We start from the raw sequence: 15,927 nt of genomic DNA, 5'->3' as shown, positions 1-15,927 counted from the left end.
TAAATAATTAACAATAAAAATTCATTTGAGATTGACCTAGAGATGTTTGCTTGAGACATTGGATTGTGCTAGAGATGTTTGCTTGAGACATTGGATTGTGCTTCTCATGTTTAATTTTCCACGATTCCAATTTCCATGGGCTAAGACTAACTCTGACTTTAAATGGAGACCACAAATAGAGAGTCGGTTAAATTGTTCGTATTAGTCGGTTATTTGATTGAATATCAAGATTTTTTTTTATTTTATTTTCAAAATAACAATAGTAGAATAAGTATTGATAAATGTCAGAGTCAACTGTCCAAGTGAACTTAGCTCAGTTGGTAGAGATAATGTATGCATAAAATATCAGAGTCAACTTCTGACATAAGTAACCCATTAAAGTAAAATATAAAATATAATGATATTATAAAAAAGTCGTAGATATAATATATTAAAATAAACTCTATACAGTGTTTCAATTTTCCCCTTAAGAAAAACTATTTTAATTTCCTTTTCCTTTTTAAAATATATGATAAAGCTTCCATACACATTCTAGATTACTTACCATGTGCCACATAAATTGCATTTTACAGATAGAATATAAACTATTTTTTTTATAGAGTATTGAAATACAATAAAATAAGGTTAAATAATTGACAGTAAAATAAGCAATGACATATTTTCTTAAGAAAAGTTTCAACTTCTAGCATAAGTAACCGATTGAAAAAAATAATAAAATACGATGACCTCAAAAAGTCTTACATATATAATATTAAAATGAATCCAAAACTTTTTTTAGTTTTATTTTCCTTTTTAACCTATATGCATTCTGACATGTGTGACCTTGGATGAATAGTTCTTAAAAAAAACTATCGAAAAGACAAATATAAATACATACACCCTCCGGTCACAAATATAAGCAAAAATTCATGTTTTAGATTCATTCAATAAATGATGTATGTAGTCTTTATTGTAGACAACATACATTATTTATTAAATGTATCTATAATATGAAATTTTGCTTATATTTGTGACCGGAGGGTGTATTTATATAGGATCTATTTTCAATGTACATGAATCATATTAATTCTGTCAAAAAAAATGAATCATATTAATTTTACCCAATAAAATGACACAATAACTACTATTATAAAGAGAGTGTTAAAAAGAGAATTTATGTCATTTTAAGGATAAAGAAGCACATACATTGCATTTTACATACACACAAAGAAGCAAATCTTAGTGCTATCTGCCAATAATCTAGTCAAACTTAGAACCTTTGACCCATAAATAAAATAAAAAAAACATTAATTAAATTAAATAAAAACAATCCCAAAAAATATATAACAATACAAGGTTCCAAATATATAACAAAAACTTGCTCAAAAAAAAACAAAACAAAAACCACTCATACAGTATTTTACAACCTTCTAAGAAATAACGCCACCCAATAGAAACACAAACCTTAAACATTACGTCCATACATGAACATAACCCATTTTTTTCTCTCTTTATATTAACCCCTTCCATTTCTCAACATCAAAATTTTCCAAAACCAAAAACAAAAACAAACTTCACCACCCTTTTCTCTTCTCTTTCTTATGGCATCTTCATCAACAACTAGTTTTGAAAATAATAATAATAATAATAATCAAAACTCTTTGAACTCATTCAACAATTTCACTTTCTCAACTCACCCTTTCATGTCAACAACTTTCTCTGATCTTTTAGCTTCTCCTTCTGCTGCTTCTTCAGATGATAATAACAATTCAAGGGGTGTGCCAAAATTCAAGTCTACACCCCCTCCTTCTTTGCCTTTGTCACCTCCCCCTGTTTCTCCTTCTTCTTACTTTGCTATTCCTCCTGGTTTAAGCCCTGCTGACCTTCTTGATTCTCCTGTTATGCTTAACTCTTCCAATGTTAGTTTCTTTCATTTTCTTCACTTTTTTTGTTTGATGTTTTTTTCAGTTTTTTTTTTGTTTTTAGAGAGTAAAGTTTTGAACTTTATGTTATTTTTTGACATGGGTTGTCTTGGTTTTTCATCATCTATGTTTAAATGGTTTGATTATAAACAAGTGAAGTTTGAACATGTTTTTTGGTTTTTGTTTTTGTTTTTGACAGAAAACATGTTTTTTTTTTTGTTGTTGTTAAGATTGTTCTTTTTTGTGTTTGGTTTTTGTTGACTATTGATTTTTTATGCTAAGAAAAATTTGAACAAAGGAAAGTTTAGACTTTTTTGGAGTTGACTAAATAATTAATTTCATTTTTTTGACATATGTTCAATGGTTTTGATGTTGAAGAAGAGCTTTTCATTTATTTTTAATCAATTGAAGGTTGAATATGAACATGCTTTAGTTTTTTTTTTTTTGGTGATTTTTGTTTCTTTGTCTATTTTAATGCTGTTACTGAATTTATGGGCATGTGTCAATATTGTTTTTGTTTGTTTTGATGCAGATTTTGCCATCACCTACAACTGGTGCTTTTGCTGCTCAAAGCAACTACAATTGGATGAACAATTCTGAGGGGAATCAGCAAATGAGAAAGGAAAATTTCTCTTTTCAAACCCAACAACAAGGGCCTGCTGCTGTTACTGCATCCACAACAACTTTTCAATCATCAACTGTTGGTGGAGTTCAACAAGTATGTTGTAACCAATTTTTTAAGCATTTATTGCATGTTTGGATTCTTTGTATGTTAAGCTGAGTTACTGTATGTGATTGTGATTTAACAAAAGCTAAGCTTTACTTTAGAGATTAAAAAAATTGAAGTTGGATTTGTTGCACTTACAAATGTCACACATTCATGTAGTCAGTACATTATTGACGGTCCATTAGTCTAGATTGGACAGTCTAGATTGCAAGTTTAGAATTTTGCGATTTAATATTATTTAATCAAAATGCGCTTTCTTTCTGCACTGTTTGATCTTGATCCAATGATCATCGATGTTTTGAAGTTATGACTAGAACTAATCCAAATCCAACAAAAATAATGTGATCAACTTTTTGAACCTATGTCTTTTATCTTATTGGTTTTTGAAATGAAAAAGTTATTTTCTCTAAAAATGTTCAACTTTTTCATGTAACAGCAACAGCAATGGAGTTATCAAGAGAACACAAATCAGAATGCTTTTTCATCCGAAAAGAATATGATACAAACTGAAAACAACTCTTCGATGCAGAGTTTTTCACCTGAGATTGCTAGTGTTCAAACCAACAACACCAACAATGGATTTCAATCAGACTACTCCAGTTACCAGCAACCACAGCAACCAACTCAAACCTTAAGCCGAAGATCAGATGATGGATACAATTGGCGAAAATATGGACAAAAGCAAGTTAAGGGAAGTGAAAATCCGAGAAGTTACTACAAATGCACTTACCCTAACTGTCCTACTAAGAAGAAAGTTGAGAGATCAATTGAGGGACAAGTTACTGAGATAGTTTATAAGGGTACTCATAATCATGCTAAGCCTCAATGCACAAGGAGAAACTCGTCATCATCTTCTAATGCTCTCGTGGTTGTTCCTGTTAATCCAATCAATGAAATCCATGATCAGTCATATGCATCACATGGTAATGGACAAATGGATTCTGCTGCTACTCCTGAGAATTCTTCAATATCAATTGGAGGTGATGATGATTTTGAGCAGAGTTCTCACCAAAGGAGTCGATCTGGTGGTGCTGGTGATGAATTTGATGAAGAGGAACCTGAGGCTAAAAGATGGTAAATTTTTTATTTTATTTTAACACTTAGCACCATAAATATGATTCCATGTTTTATTGAAGTTCTTAAATTGCTGATGCGGTCGCAATTTTATTATGTCACGAGCCTTTATGTTGAAGTAAAATGCAGGCTGATGCGGCCGCAATTGCAGTTGTGATGTCGTTGCTCATATATTATTATATTGTGGTTGTGGACTGCAATTTAAAACTACTATGGTCTTGTCTTGATATATTCATTTATGTAGGTTTTATTTCATGGCTAATTTAAGTTTACATAAAATTTTCAGGAAAAATGAAGGTGAAAATGAGGGTATATCAGCACAACCTGCAAGTAGAACTGTGAGAGAACCTAGAGTTGTAGTTCAGACAACAAGTGACATTGATATCCTGGATGATGGTTACAGATGGAGGAAATATGGACAGAAAGTTGTTAAGGGAAATCCAAATCCAAGGTAAAAAAATAACTAACTTTATGTTTACTTCTTGAAATTTATACTGTTTTGAAGTTCATTTCAAAAGTACTACTAGTTAATTTGAGTATCCAATGATGGATTTCCTCACTCCCATGATAGCAGTTTACAAATATTACTTGGTCAAATGTGGTAAAAAGTTAAAATTGTGTAATGAATTGTACTCCCTCTGGTCACATTTATAAGCAACTTTTACTTTTTTAGATTCATTAAATAAGTGATGTATCTAGACTATATTATATTCTAGATACATTAGTTATTTAATGAACCTAAAAAAGCAAAAGTTGCTTATAAATGTGACCGGAGGGAGTATTTGTTTCTCTATCTGTTTTAGGTACTTTAGCATCATTGCTTGTTTCTTTTTGGAAACTCTACTATAGGCTAAACCTGTACCAATTTTCCTTGCCTTTTCTAATTTGGTTATTTCTTGGTCAAATTTGGCAACTATAATATTCTCAAATTTGCATGCTTCTAGAAAAAGAATAGTAGTTCTAGACTATATATATCACATACACTTCAAATTGAACACGTGTGTGACGCCGACATGACACTGACAGATATGGTTACATATAGTTATTTCATTTTCTCAAATTATTATCAACGTTGACTTGTCAATGTCTGTGTTGGTGTCCATGTTATGTCCGTTCTGTGTCGGTGCTTTATATGTTCTAGATTGTGTTATTTAATTTTGTGTTTAATTTATGACTTGTAGGAGTTACTACAAATGCACACACCCTAACTGTCCAGTGAGGAAGCATGTCGAACGTGCCTCACATGATTTAAGGGCTGTGATCACAACTTATGAGGGAAAGCATAACCATGATGTCCCCGCTGCTCGTGGAAGTGGAAGCCATTCTGTGAACAGACCAATGCCAAACAACCCTTCAAATCCAAACAATGGAGCAATGGCCATAAGGCCTCTTCAGAGTCAGAGGCCACAACAAGCACCTCAAGGACAATCACCATTCAACCTTCAAATGCTGCAGGGCCAAGGAAATTATGGATTCTCGAGGTTTGAGAATCAAATGGTGCCATACATGAATCAACAGCAGCAGCAACAACAACAAATGGCTGAAAATGGTTTTTCCTCTAGAGCTAAGGAAGAACCTAAAGATGACATGTTCCTTGAATCTTTGCTTTGCTGAAAAGATTCTTTCATTTTTAGTAGATACATGGAAGGTTGGAAATTTTGGAAAGTGGGTCTAGGATTTTCTTTATTTTTACAAATAAGATAAACTTCATTCCATTTATTGCATTTGTTTTTTTGGATGTTTGGTTTTTTCTTGTAAAGTTTCTACAGGATGGGTTTGGTTTGGTATACATTTCACAACTTTTATTTTCCAATACACAAGGTTTTTGTGCATTTTTTTTCATTAGTTTGTGGCTTCTCTTGGCGTTAGTTAGGAAGAGAGCTTCATATTTAATCATTTGTGGGTTGATTGGATGTAGTTAACCGCATTTGGCATGTGCGATCAAGATTGGACTGTTAAATTATCATTGTAAAATTTGATTTATTTTTTTTATATCCATAATTCAAATCATAAAATCTAGACCGTCTGTCTTGATCTTGATCGGACAAGCCAAACCTTTGACAACATGAAACCAAATTTGTAATTTTCGTGTTACAATTTTTAGGAGGATCGAATGGAACCTTGATTCAATATTGCTAATGCAATTTTAAATACTAATGTGTTAAATTACATATACATCAAAATAATTAATATTGTTGTTCATGTGGTAATAATCTACAAAATGTCAAAATATTTCACTTGAAAAATGTGTATTAAATACGTGTGACTTAGATGTGATAATTGGTATGCAAATGTGACTCTTGTTATGAATTTAATTTGGTACCAAACTTGGTCAAATATGGGTGCTACTAGATTGTACATTTTTCTTGCTTGGCAAGCTGGTCAAGGTCAATTTTGGTATAGTATCCTACTTTTTTTAATTTCTCTATACATAAATGGATGTTTCCAGGTTACCACCTTCATCTATTCCAAGTGGGGTAGCCGTCAATATTATCATTTACACTTAAAAAGACATGATTACCCTTTTTCCTTATCCTAGTACACTATACAAAATGCCAAGTGTGAAAAGGGTAATTTTGCAGAAAGATTTTTTGGAAGTTTCTCTTTAATGAGAGATGTAATAATGTAGGACAAGTGGAAATGATAGGGACATTTACGTGATGCACACGTTATTAGTATCCTTATGCTTTTTTTTGTTGATGGCTTTTTTATTAGTATCTTTATTATGCTTGATGCCAAATAGTGCAAATAGATTTGTCCTTAGCTTATTGTCATCACGTTAGTTACACATGCTTTCCCAAGTTTCCCTCCCCGCCGACCTAGCTTATTTTTGAGCCCATCCAATTATATTTTGCCGTACATGACATCAAGGATATTAAATTTGAAGGAAAGAGGGATTCACGCAATTAATCTAGTGTGTATGGTTGTTTAAGGTTTACTCCTTCCAGTCTAAAATGTAAGAAATTTTTTACATTTTAGATTCATTTATAGACCACATACATCATTTATTGAATGAATCTAAAAAGTGAAAAGTTTTTTTTACATTTGAGACCGGAGGGAATAATTTTTTTTGTTTTGTTAGAGGAGGGACATCAACATATTCCCAAGTATTAGTTTTTAATTGGTTAAAATTTAAACGAGTCACACTAAATTATGTAGCCTAAAATTTTGTTTGAAACTTTATGGATTTTAGGTATTTCTTTGGCTTTCGATGAGTCGACTAAAAAAATGACTTTTGTTCACTTAACAAAGATATTGATAAATGATGATTTGTGTTCTAATTTGCGTGAAAGAATCTTTGGTTGAAAGAAATAACTTTAATAGAGTGTTCTGTTGTAGATGGTCTTATGTCATTAATAAAAGACAATTTTGCAAAATCACTAATAATTTTTTTTTCAATACAAAATAAACTACATTTCTTAATATAAGTGAAAATGTAAAAGGATCTATAATAAAACACCGAGGAAGCATATGATAATAAATATAAATTATAGATTCGAGGAAAAATGATGGTTATCGAATATATCTATTTTAATCGCATGAGCTTAAAAAGTATATTTTTTTTTTGGTCAGGAAAAAATATATCTATCAACTATAATTTAACTTATTGTGCTCGCGAACAAACTTTAAACGCGGTAGATTAGTTTGACACTTACTCATATTTGAGGAAAAACAATTTTTTTTGAAGTAATTATGAAGATTTTTGTTTATGGAAAATGCTAACAAAAAACCTTTAAGCAACTAAAGAGGTAATTTATTTTATAAAAGGTGACCTAATCATTATTTTAAGACTACTTTTACTTATATTCTTAAAACAAATTTTTCTTTTTTATGTATTCAACAATGCCCTTGGAGCATTTTTTTTTTTTTGATTACTCCCTTAGAGCATTTTTTGGTACATGTTAAAAGGATCTCTTCCAATATCTTAATATCTCTACTCAAGTTAAACCTGATAATATTCTTATAACATTTGTTATTAACATAACCATATTTGTTTATAAGCCGTAGGAAGTATGTTAACAGGGTCTTTAATATTCATTTATTTTGTGAGATCCAAAATCAAGTTGAATAGGTAACATCTGTAGATAAGATCATGAGATCTAATTAAAAAAAGTTAGTGCCGTGTTCATAAATATGCTGATGACGTATAATGACACCATTGATAATGTCAGCAATTTGCAATGCATTTGCAACAATGACGCAGTGTAGGGGATGAAAAAGTTGCATTTTTTGGAAACCCAAAATATTGTCAAAACCAAAATTCATCAAAAGATTAAAGTTTTAATGTGACTACAATGCTTTAATAATAAATCGTGTTGCATGTATAAAATGTGGATTATATATGTTGAGATTGGTGGATATCCAACAAACAGGGGATGGTAGCCGTTAAAGAGAATGGAGATAAGAGATATACCTTAAAAGATTAAGCCATATCCTTGTACCTTGTCTAGGAAATGAAAGAGGTCCTTCACATGTCTTATGTCTTGGGACATATGAACAATGCAATCACATATTCATGTCATCGCCAAACGTCTTTTTCTATTGATATTTTTTTTTTGTGGTGCTTTTTCTATTAATATATTTTTACTTATTGACTTTAATTTTTTTTTATCAAATAGTTTAGGGTTAATTATGTTTTTGGTCCCTACAAAATGGCGACCTTGTAAATTTAGTACTTACTTAATTTTAATAGCATTTTTAATCCCTACAAAAAATTTCTGTACTCAATATTAGTCCTTACTCAATCCAAATTTGTTTAATTTATGCTTAAACTCTCAAGTTTTTCAACAATTTTTTACAGGCGTGTTAAGAACGTTATTAAAAGGTCCTCGGAAAAAAATATCGCAAAAATTTGATTTCTACGTCCATATTTTTGTTACTTATATCTTAAACTTTTGTCGTTTTAAAAAATTCATATTTAATTTATTTCATGTTAAAAAATTATAGATTTTAGTAAATGAACCGTTCATAGTGTTCTAAACTTGTATAAAAAGAATCGTTAAAAAATTTAAGAGTTTAAGGATAATTAAACAAAATTTATTTTAGCAGAGACTAAAATTATAAGTAATTTTTTTTTGTTGTAGGGATTAAAAATGCTATTAAAATTAAGTAAGAACTAAACTTACAAGGTTGCAATTTTGTAGGGACCAAAAACATAATTAACCCAATAGTTTATTGATTAGAAATTCAATTTTTTAAAGTGTATAAGTGGGTTGTCCGCAGGGCCGACCTAAGAATAAGACCACCAAAGCCCTCGCTTTAGAACCCCCAACAAAAAATTATTTTTCATTAGATTTTACAAGAAAAAAACATCATATTCTAATAAAAAAAGGCCCCATATATATATTCAACCTTACTTTAAGCCCCACTTATTTTCAAAAATTATTAGGCCGACCTTGTTCATACAAAATAACACCACTATCTTGTTGGCCAATTTCACCCACACTCCTCCATGATTTCTGTAAACTTATAATTCATCTGTTTTTAAATACAGCATGTCACAATTTTACAATGTACATTATTTATTTAATTTATTTTGATCATATTTTTGAACTAATATATATAATTATAAATGTTATTATGTAAGAAGTTATTTGATTTGTTTCAATGAATATTTTTACAATACTCAAGTTTTTATAAATCAATTATTATAGATAATTAAATATTTAATGTCAAAGTTGTGTATTGACATGTATGAAGTGATTGACTGCGATATACAATATATTTAAATACGAAGGAAATAAATTGAAAGTTTGACCAACATTTTAAAAATTAAACACGTATTATTTCGTGAGTTTTGGGATCAATTGTTTTGCAATTTAAACACATTGGAAAATGAGAACCATTTTAGTGATTGAAACTCATTTTTTTGTTGGAATAATTGAAGCTCATTTTATCATGAAAATTAGTGAACTATAAATGATCGAATTTCTACCAAGTCAGCCCAACAAATCTAAAGATCTAAAGTGAATTTTGAAGTTTTACCTTTTACATAATAACAAGTAACATTAGTAAAATTAAATCTTAGTAAAAAAAATAGTAAATTAAAAGTTAAAAATCTAACTGATTTTTACAATATTAAGCAATGCAAAAATAAATATTAAATATATCTACATGGTTAATAAGTTTTTTGTTGTCATACTTAATTTTTTTTTTGGAGTCATGATAAATAATTTTTTATTAAATTTATTAGTAGCAAATTAATTAATTAATCGATAAAATTAATACTATGAAGCAATTAAAACATAAATACTCCATCCATTTCAAAATACATGCCCAATTTTCGCAATTTGCACTATTCACTTGACTTACTTTGACCATACTTTTTAGCTAATGTATAAATACAAATATTAGCATGTAAGATGTTGTTTGATTTGTCTTGACAAATATTTTCAAAATATTAAATTTTTATAATTTTTTTACTTTAGATAACTAAAAATATTAACAGTCAAAATTGTGCATTGACATATGTAAAGTGGTTGACTTGGACATGTATTTTGAACGGAGGGAGCACAATTTTGAGGCCTAAATCAATTGCTGTGCTTTAAATGTGTATATTAATTACCTTCATAATGTGACATATGGAGTAAAGGCCAATAAAACTTGACCGTGACCGTGTATATCTCCATTTTTTTGAGATGAATTTTACGTAGTAGTTGGGTATCCACCTACCTATCGAGGTACTATACCAGAAATCTACTGTAATGATTTAGGAGAAAAAGAAATTAAAATTTCTACAAAAATTAAGAATATATATAATAAACATAAATTTTTTTTATTAACCAGTTACTAAATTTAATTGCGATTGAAATATGTTAGGACTTGAAGTAATTCATTCTAGAGGTGCAGATGATATATCTAGAGGTATAGAGGATCATCATAGAGAATGCATTGGTGCAGTAATCTAGTGTATAGTTGTTGTGATATATATACTTTAGATTAGCACAAATTTGTTATTTGTTTGTTACTATCTAGAATTTATGCTTAAATGCTAATGTGTTGTATCTAGACAAATAAGACTGGTAATAGCCAAGTTACTTTTGATGATATGTGGAACATTCTTGTGAAGATCAGAAAAGATGGTCATGAAGCAATCATAAGTGATGTGTTATATGTTCCTTCCATGTCAAGTAATAAGATAAGTTTATGTCAATTGTTTGATAAGAATTATACCATGTAGCTAGAAAACAAGGAACTGAAGGTTTGATGCATAAACAAGGTTGATTTTGAAAACTCCTTTGTCCAACAATAAAAATTTCGAAATAATGATCTCAATAGTAACTGATGATCTGAATTGGATCTGGCATCAAAGGTATGGTCACTTGAATTTAAAGAGCCTGAACCTAATGCATAACAGGAAAATAGTATATGGTCTCCCTCAGATTAAGGTGCCTAAGCAGTTGTGCGAAGAATGATGTGTTGCTCAGCAAGCAAGGAAGTCATTCAATAATGACTTGCTTATGAAGTCAAAGCACAAGTTAAAGGTGGTACATTCAGATGTCTGTGGACTATTTGAGGTGAAATCGCTTGGAGGTAGTTGCTATTTCTTAACTTTCATAGATGAATTCCCCAGATGTATGTCTCAAAGAAGGATGCTGGAAGGCTCACCAGAGGTAGTTGCATCCTTCTGGTGAATTCAACTTAACTTTCATAAAGCTATTTCTTAACTTTCTGAAAAGAGTAAAAGCTGGCATTGACATCAGAATTCAAATATCTCAAAGAAGGATGCTGGAAACACAAATAAAGTTGGAAATGTGTTAGATAAAGAAGAAGAAGAAGAAGAAGAAGAACAATTTGGTGAGGTTGAGCCTGATCAATATTTAAGAAAGTCAACTAGAGTCAGAACTCAATCAGTGAAACTGAATGAGTACGATAGATTTCCTGATTAATCAGTTGATGAAGAAGGTAATCTAATAGAAGAAGCGATGCTAGCAGAATCAGAACCAATAAATTTGAATCAAGCAATGATGGATCGAAACTGGTTAGTTGCTATGAAAGAGGATATTAAAGCTACAAAGAATAGGACATGGGATCTTGTTAACATGTCAGATAAGAGGGCTATAGATGTAAAATGGGTCTATAAGCTGAAGTTGAGATCAAATGGTGTGATTGCTTAGTATAAAGCAAGACTGGTAGCAAGACGATTCCTACAAAATCCTCGTATTGATTTTAATGAAGTATATGCTCTAGTAGCAAGGATTGAAACTATTAGAAAGTGGTTGCAATAACAACATACAGAGGCCAGAAGATGCATCAACTTATGTAAAGTCTGCTTTTCTGAATGGACCATTAGAAAGAAGACGTATATGTCAAGCAACCACTTGGTTTTGAGATCAAAGGTCATGAAAGGAAAGTGTATAGGCTGAGAAAAGTTTTGTATGGTTTAAAGCAAGCACCCAAAGCCTAGAACAAAAGAACGGACAACTTTCTCACAAACTCAGAATTAACTAAGTGCATATCTGAACATGGAGTATATGTTAAAGGCTCAAATATAAAGAATCAAGTCATTTTATATCTGTATGACATGTAGATGATTTGCTCTTTACAAGATCAAATACTGATGAGTTGAAGAAAATTCAAGGCTAGTTTAGTGCTTGAGTTTGAGATGTTTGACTTAGGAAACTTGTCATATTTCCTGGGAATGGAGTTTGTGAGTACAATAGGTGGAGTTTTTGTTTGCATCAGAAGAATATCTTCTGCATATTTCTTCTGCATCAGAAGAGCACTAATCCTCCTTAATATAAGAACAAAACATGTTGTGGAAAACACAAATTTAACCTTTAATGAATTTCTGCCACATCACTTTTTTAAGGGTAAATCATGTCTAAATATTACTTTTTCTAACAAGATTATGTCATCCAACTCTAATGATGTCATGTAACCATAAAGTTTACTTTCACTACATATTACAACACATTTTCCTTGAGAAGTAACCAAGTATTTGCCTTTTACAAAACAAATCCACTTTGAGAGAACATGTGATTCAAAATTCTCACAGATACCAACATTTACAGATTAGAATAATGCTTGGCTGTCAAATTCGAATTGTGGCTCTCAAATTTGAAATTCAAATTTCTTTTGCTCATACATAGGTTTCCCACAAATTTCATTATTTCTTCACACTATTTATCTCTTTTTCAGTTTCTTTTTCTCTCTACATCTCTTTCATTTCAAATTGCCTTTTTCCTCCTCCATATCTATCATTTTGCTCTTTATTTTCCTCCTCCATATCTATCATTTTGCTCTTCATTTTTCTCCTCCCTTTGTAATCTTAAACTCCAATATCCAACTGATGATATTTTTTGCAAAAAACTTGAAGATTTTCGTCTCTGCACAACCAAGAAAGGGGTAAGTAAAAGACATAACACCAATTTTTCACAATTTTTTAGTTGTACACATATGCATTCTTCATTATTATTTTTTATTTTGTTCATATCATCTTTAACATACTACAACTTCTGTTTTTCTTCAACTTCATCATTATGAAAATTCTACAAAAAGATTTGAACAGAATCTAGAAGCAAAAAAAGATGCAACTAAACACTCCAACAACTCAAAAATAACATTTAAACTTTCTTCGAGAAAATACATATAATTTCGTTTGTAAGAAAAAAAATCTACATCAATAGATTAACAAACTACAAGCATAAATAAATGATGGGTAAGAGACTTATTGTACCTTTATGTTCATATTCATTATTTGCATATTTCATCTTCAAATGAAGTTCTGTCACTCCAACAAATGGTTTTGTTTTGCAGGAAACTCGAATGATGGTGTCCCTCCAAGAAACTACAAAGAAAGACATGTCTAAATAAATGATGAGGAAACAACGGGGAGAGTTTGATTTTGAATGTTTAATTATGAAATATTGTGTGAATATAGTTTTTATGAAAAAATATATATAAGAAAAGAGTTTAGCTGTGGTGCATCCAAAGATAGATAGATGAAAACAAAATTTTCATGTTAACTTTTTCTGAAAATTTGATAATATGGTTTAATAGAAACAAATAGTAGAATGGGTTGATAAATAATATGATTTTTTCTCTCAAAAAAAAAAATAATATGATTTTTTAGTAAAGGTTGCCGGAATGAGGGTGGGTGTTGGTGGCTCACGGTGGAGAAATTTTGGCAAAGAGTAATGATGTCTGGCAAAAAGAATCACTGATTGGTGAAAGAACAAAAATTAGTACAATGTAAGGTAGAAATTTTGATTTTGAACTCTTACATTAAAATGTCAGACAAAAAACATGATATATTTACAAAAAAAGAGATAAAGAAGGAAGAGGTTCTGAACTTACAGTAACATTAACTGAGATGTAAATCCATGTCATTACCACCAACAAACAATGGTGATTTTAAACATAGAAACAAAATGAGAGTTTCAAACAAAACATGGAATTTTGTGGACATGAAGTTTGTAAGTTCAAATTATCTGCAACACAGAAACTCAAATATTATCAGTCCTATCAATAATTTTCAATAATTTTCGGATTTGGAATGGACAAGGTTTAAGGACTCAAGTAAACACTGGAAAGTCACATGAATGACAATATAACATATAACATATCAATATTTGGCTGTTTTTTTTTTTAAACATCACCTTTTATAAGTTTAGGTTTAGATTTCAGGTTGTAGATTTAACAAGAAGAAAGTTTAGCGCTTAAATATGTCTGAGTCTTCTGGTAAAAATATTTTTAAAAAAAAAACTAAGAATAACCAAAATAAGAATGATGCGAAAGAAAAAATTAAATATCATAACTTTTTTTTTTACCATAAATAACTACTCATACCAATATTAGAGAAAGTACGAATTTTCCTTCTGTGAATAAAATTAAACCTCTAAACAGAAAGAAAATAAAAATGACAGAATGATGAAAGAAAAAAGGAAGTAAAAAAAATTGATGGAGGGAAAGTAAAAGAGGTGAATAGAGACATAAGATGTGAAGAACATGACCTAATGATACACCAACCCAGAAATTTCAGACCATAACAGCGGCGGCTGCGATTTCCGGCACGGTGGTCGCCGGCGAAGGTATTTCGATATATGATTTTCTTTGTGGGTTTTGTAGAGGAGACAGAGGAGAGTCTTTTTATGGTGATAGTTTTTCAAAATATTGTTTATGTTGGTCTAGATCTATCAGAGAAGATGGTGGTTCGGATGTTTAAATGTCTATCAGATCTGAAAATAAACTTAATAGGATGATGGAAGAGAAGAAATAGATGAAGATTGTGAGGGTAACTTGGCCAAAGGCGGTCAAAATGGACTAAGAACACCGTTAACAGTGTTCTTGCGGCGGCTAGGGTTTGTTGGGGAAGAGAGCTTCTCAAGTTTCATTTTGTTGAAGAGAGAGAAATAAAATACCAAATGAGAGAGTGACGGTGGAAAATAAGAGAGATTGAGAGAAATAAAATTGATTTTTTTTTTAGAGGAAAAAATTGAAAACTTAAAATGAAAAGCTTGGCAGTGTACGTACCATAACAATTAGATTAAAATTAAATTAAATACTAATATTTTGAATGGCTTATCCTTAAAAAAAATTAAGTGGCTTGATCTAAATAAATAATAAATAATATATTTGTTTAAGGAGTTTTTTTTTTTTTTTAAGAAAGGAGAATAATATTTAGAAGTAAACATTTTTTTTACGACAACATAAAAGTAAACATTTATAAATGGGATAAGTGACCGTTGATTAAAATTTCAAAAATAACCAAAATGTATAGGAGAAGTTGACATTGATTAAATAGAACAATCACACATGAGAAAAGTTGTCATTAATAAAAGAGTAATTTACGCTCCCTTCCACTAAAAGAAGCTTGAATTACACTCATATCTTCTCTTATGTTAAAATACACACTTCATTTTCTTGAAAAGTAAACTTTATACTCACATCCCCTATAATAGTGTTTAAAACTATATTTAATGAAATTGTGAATAAAAATAGCGAAAAATATGTATTTATATTTTGATTATATTAAAATAGACACACAATACTATTTTTCGATGTGTTTAGATTATTATTTATTTGTAAAATTATTAGAAATATAATAATTATTGATGGAGTAAAGTGTTGATTTTAACATAAGAGGGAAAAAAATGTAATTCAAGATGAAATGTTTTCTAATATGTTTTGAATAAGAGATGAGTGAATGTATATTATAACACAAGAGGATAGGAGAGTGTAATTCAAGCATACTTGATGAAGGGGAATGTAATTTACTTTTAA

At 30.1% G+C, this 15,927-nt stretch overlaps 1 protein-coding gene and 1 long non-coding RNA gene across 2 annotated transcripts; one reads left to right on the top strand and one right to left on the bottom strand.

Moving 5' to 3' along the window:
• Window positions 1–1,520: 1,520 nt before the first annotated feature.
• Window positions 1,521–5,534, top strand: LOC146923444 (WRKY transcription factor WRKY24-like). The gene is made up of 5 exons (XM_085708589.1): window positions 1,521–1,898; window positions 2,434–2,619; window positions 3,065–3,702; window positions 3,989–4,153; window positions 4,884–5,534. The coding sequence occupies exons 1-5, from the start codon at window positions 1,581–1,583 to the stop codon at window positions 5,314–5,316; spliced, it is 1,740 nt and encodes a 579-aa protein (XP_085564715.1). The 5' UTR covers window positions 1,521–1,580; the 3' UTR covers window positions 5,317–5,534.
• A 7,043-nt stretch (window positions 5,535–12,577) lies between these two features.
• On the bottom strand, window positions 12,578–15,093 carry LOC146923443 (uncharacterized). Its single transcript, XR_015009731.1, has 4 exons — window positions 14,658–15,093; window positions 14,002–14,135; window positions 13,382–13,492; window positions 12,578–13,031 (listed from the first exon to the last, which is right to left on the bottom strand). It is a non-coding gene; the product is annotated as an uncharacterized LOC146923443 (long non-coding RNA).
• Window positions 15,094–15,927: the final 834 nt, after the last annotated feature.

The sequence above is a fragment of the Medicago sativa genome, chromosome 5 (assembly GCF_051527215.1).
Source record: "Medicago sativa cultivar Bolivia chromosome 5, Bolivia_mono, whole genome shotgun sequence".
Taxonomy (NCBI): domain Eukaryota; kingdom Viridiplantae; phylum Streptophyta; class Magnoliopsida; order Fabales; family Fabaceae; genus Medicago; species Medicago sativa.
This window is presented reverse-complemented; position numbering and strand designations above follow the sequence as displayed.

What these genes read in the sequence shown, in the direction of transcription:
- LOC146923444 (XM_085708589.1), top strand. Translation starts at nt 1,581, where the DNA reads ATGGCATCTTCATCAACAACTAGTTTTGAAAATAATAATAATAATAAT. An exon ending in GAACCTGAGGCTAAAAGATG is followed by an intron (nt 3,703 to 3,988) that starts GTAAATTTTTTA and finishes TAAAATTTTCAG; the next exon opens with GAAAAATGAAGGTGAAAATG. An exon ending in AAGGGAAATCCAAATCCAAG is followed by an intron (nt 4,154 to 4,883) that starts GTAAAAAAATAA and finishes TATGACTTGTAG; the next exon opens with GAGTTACTACAAATGCACAC.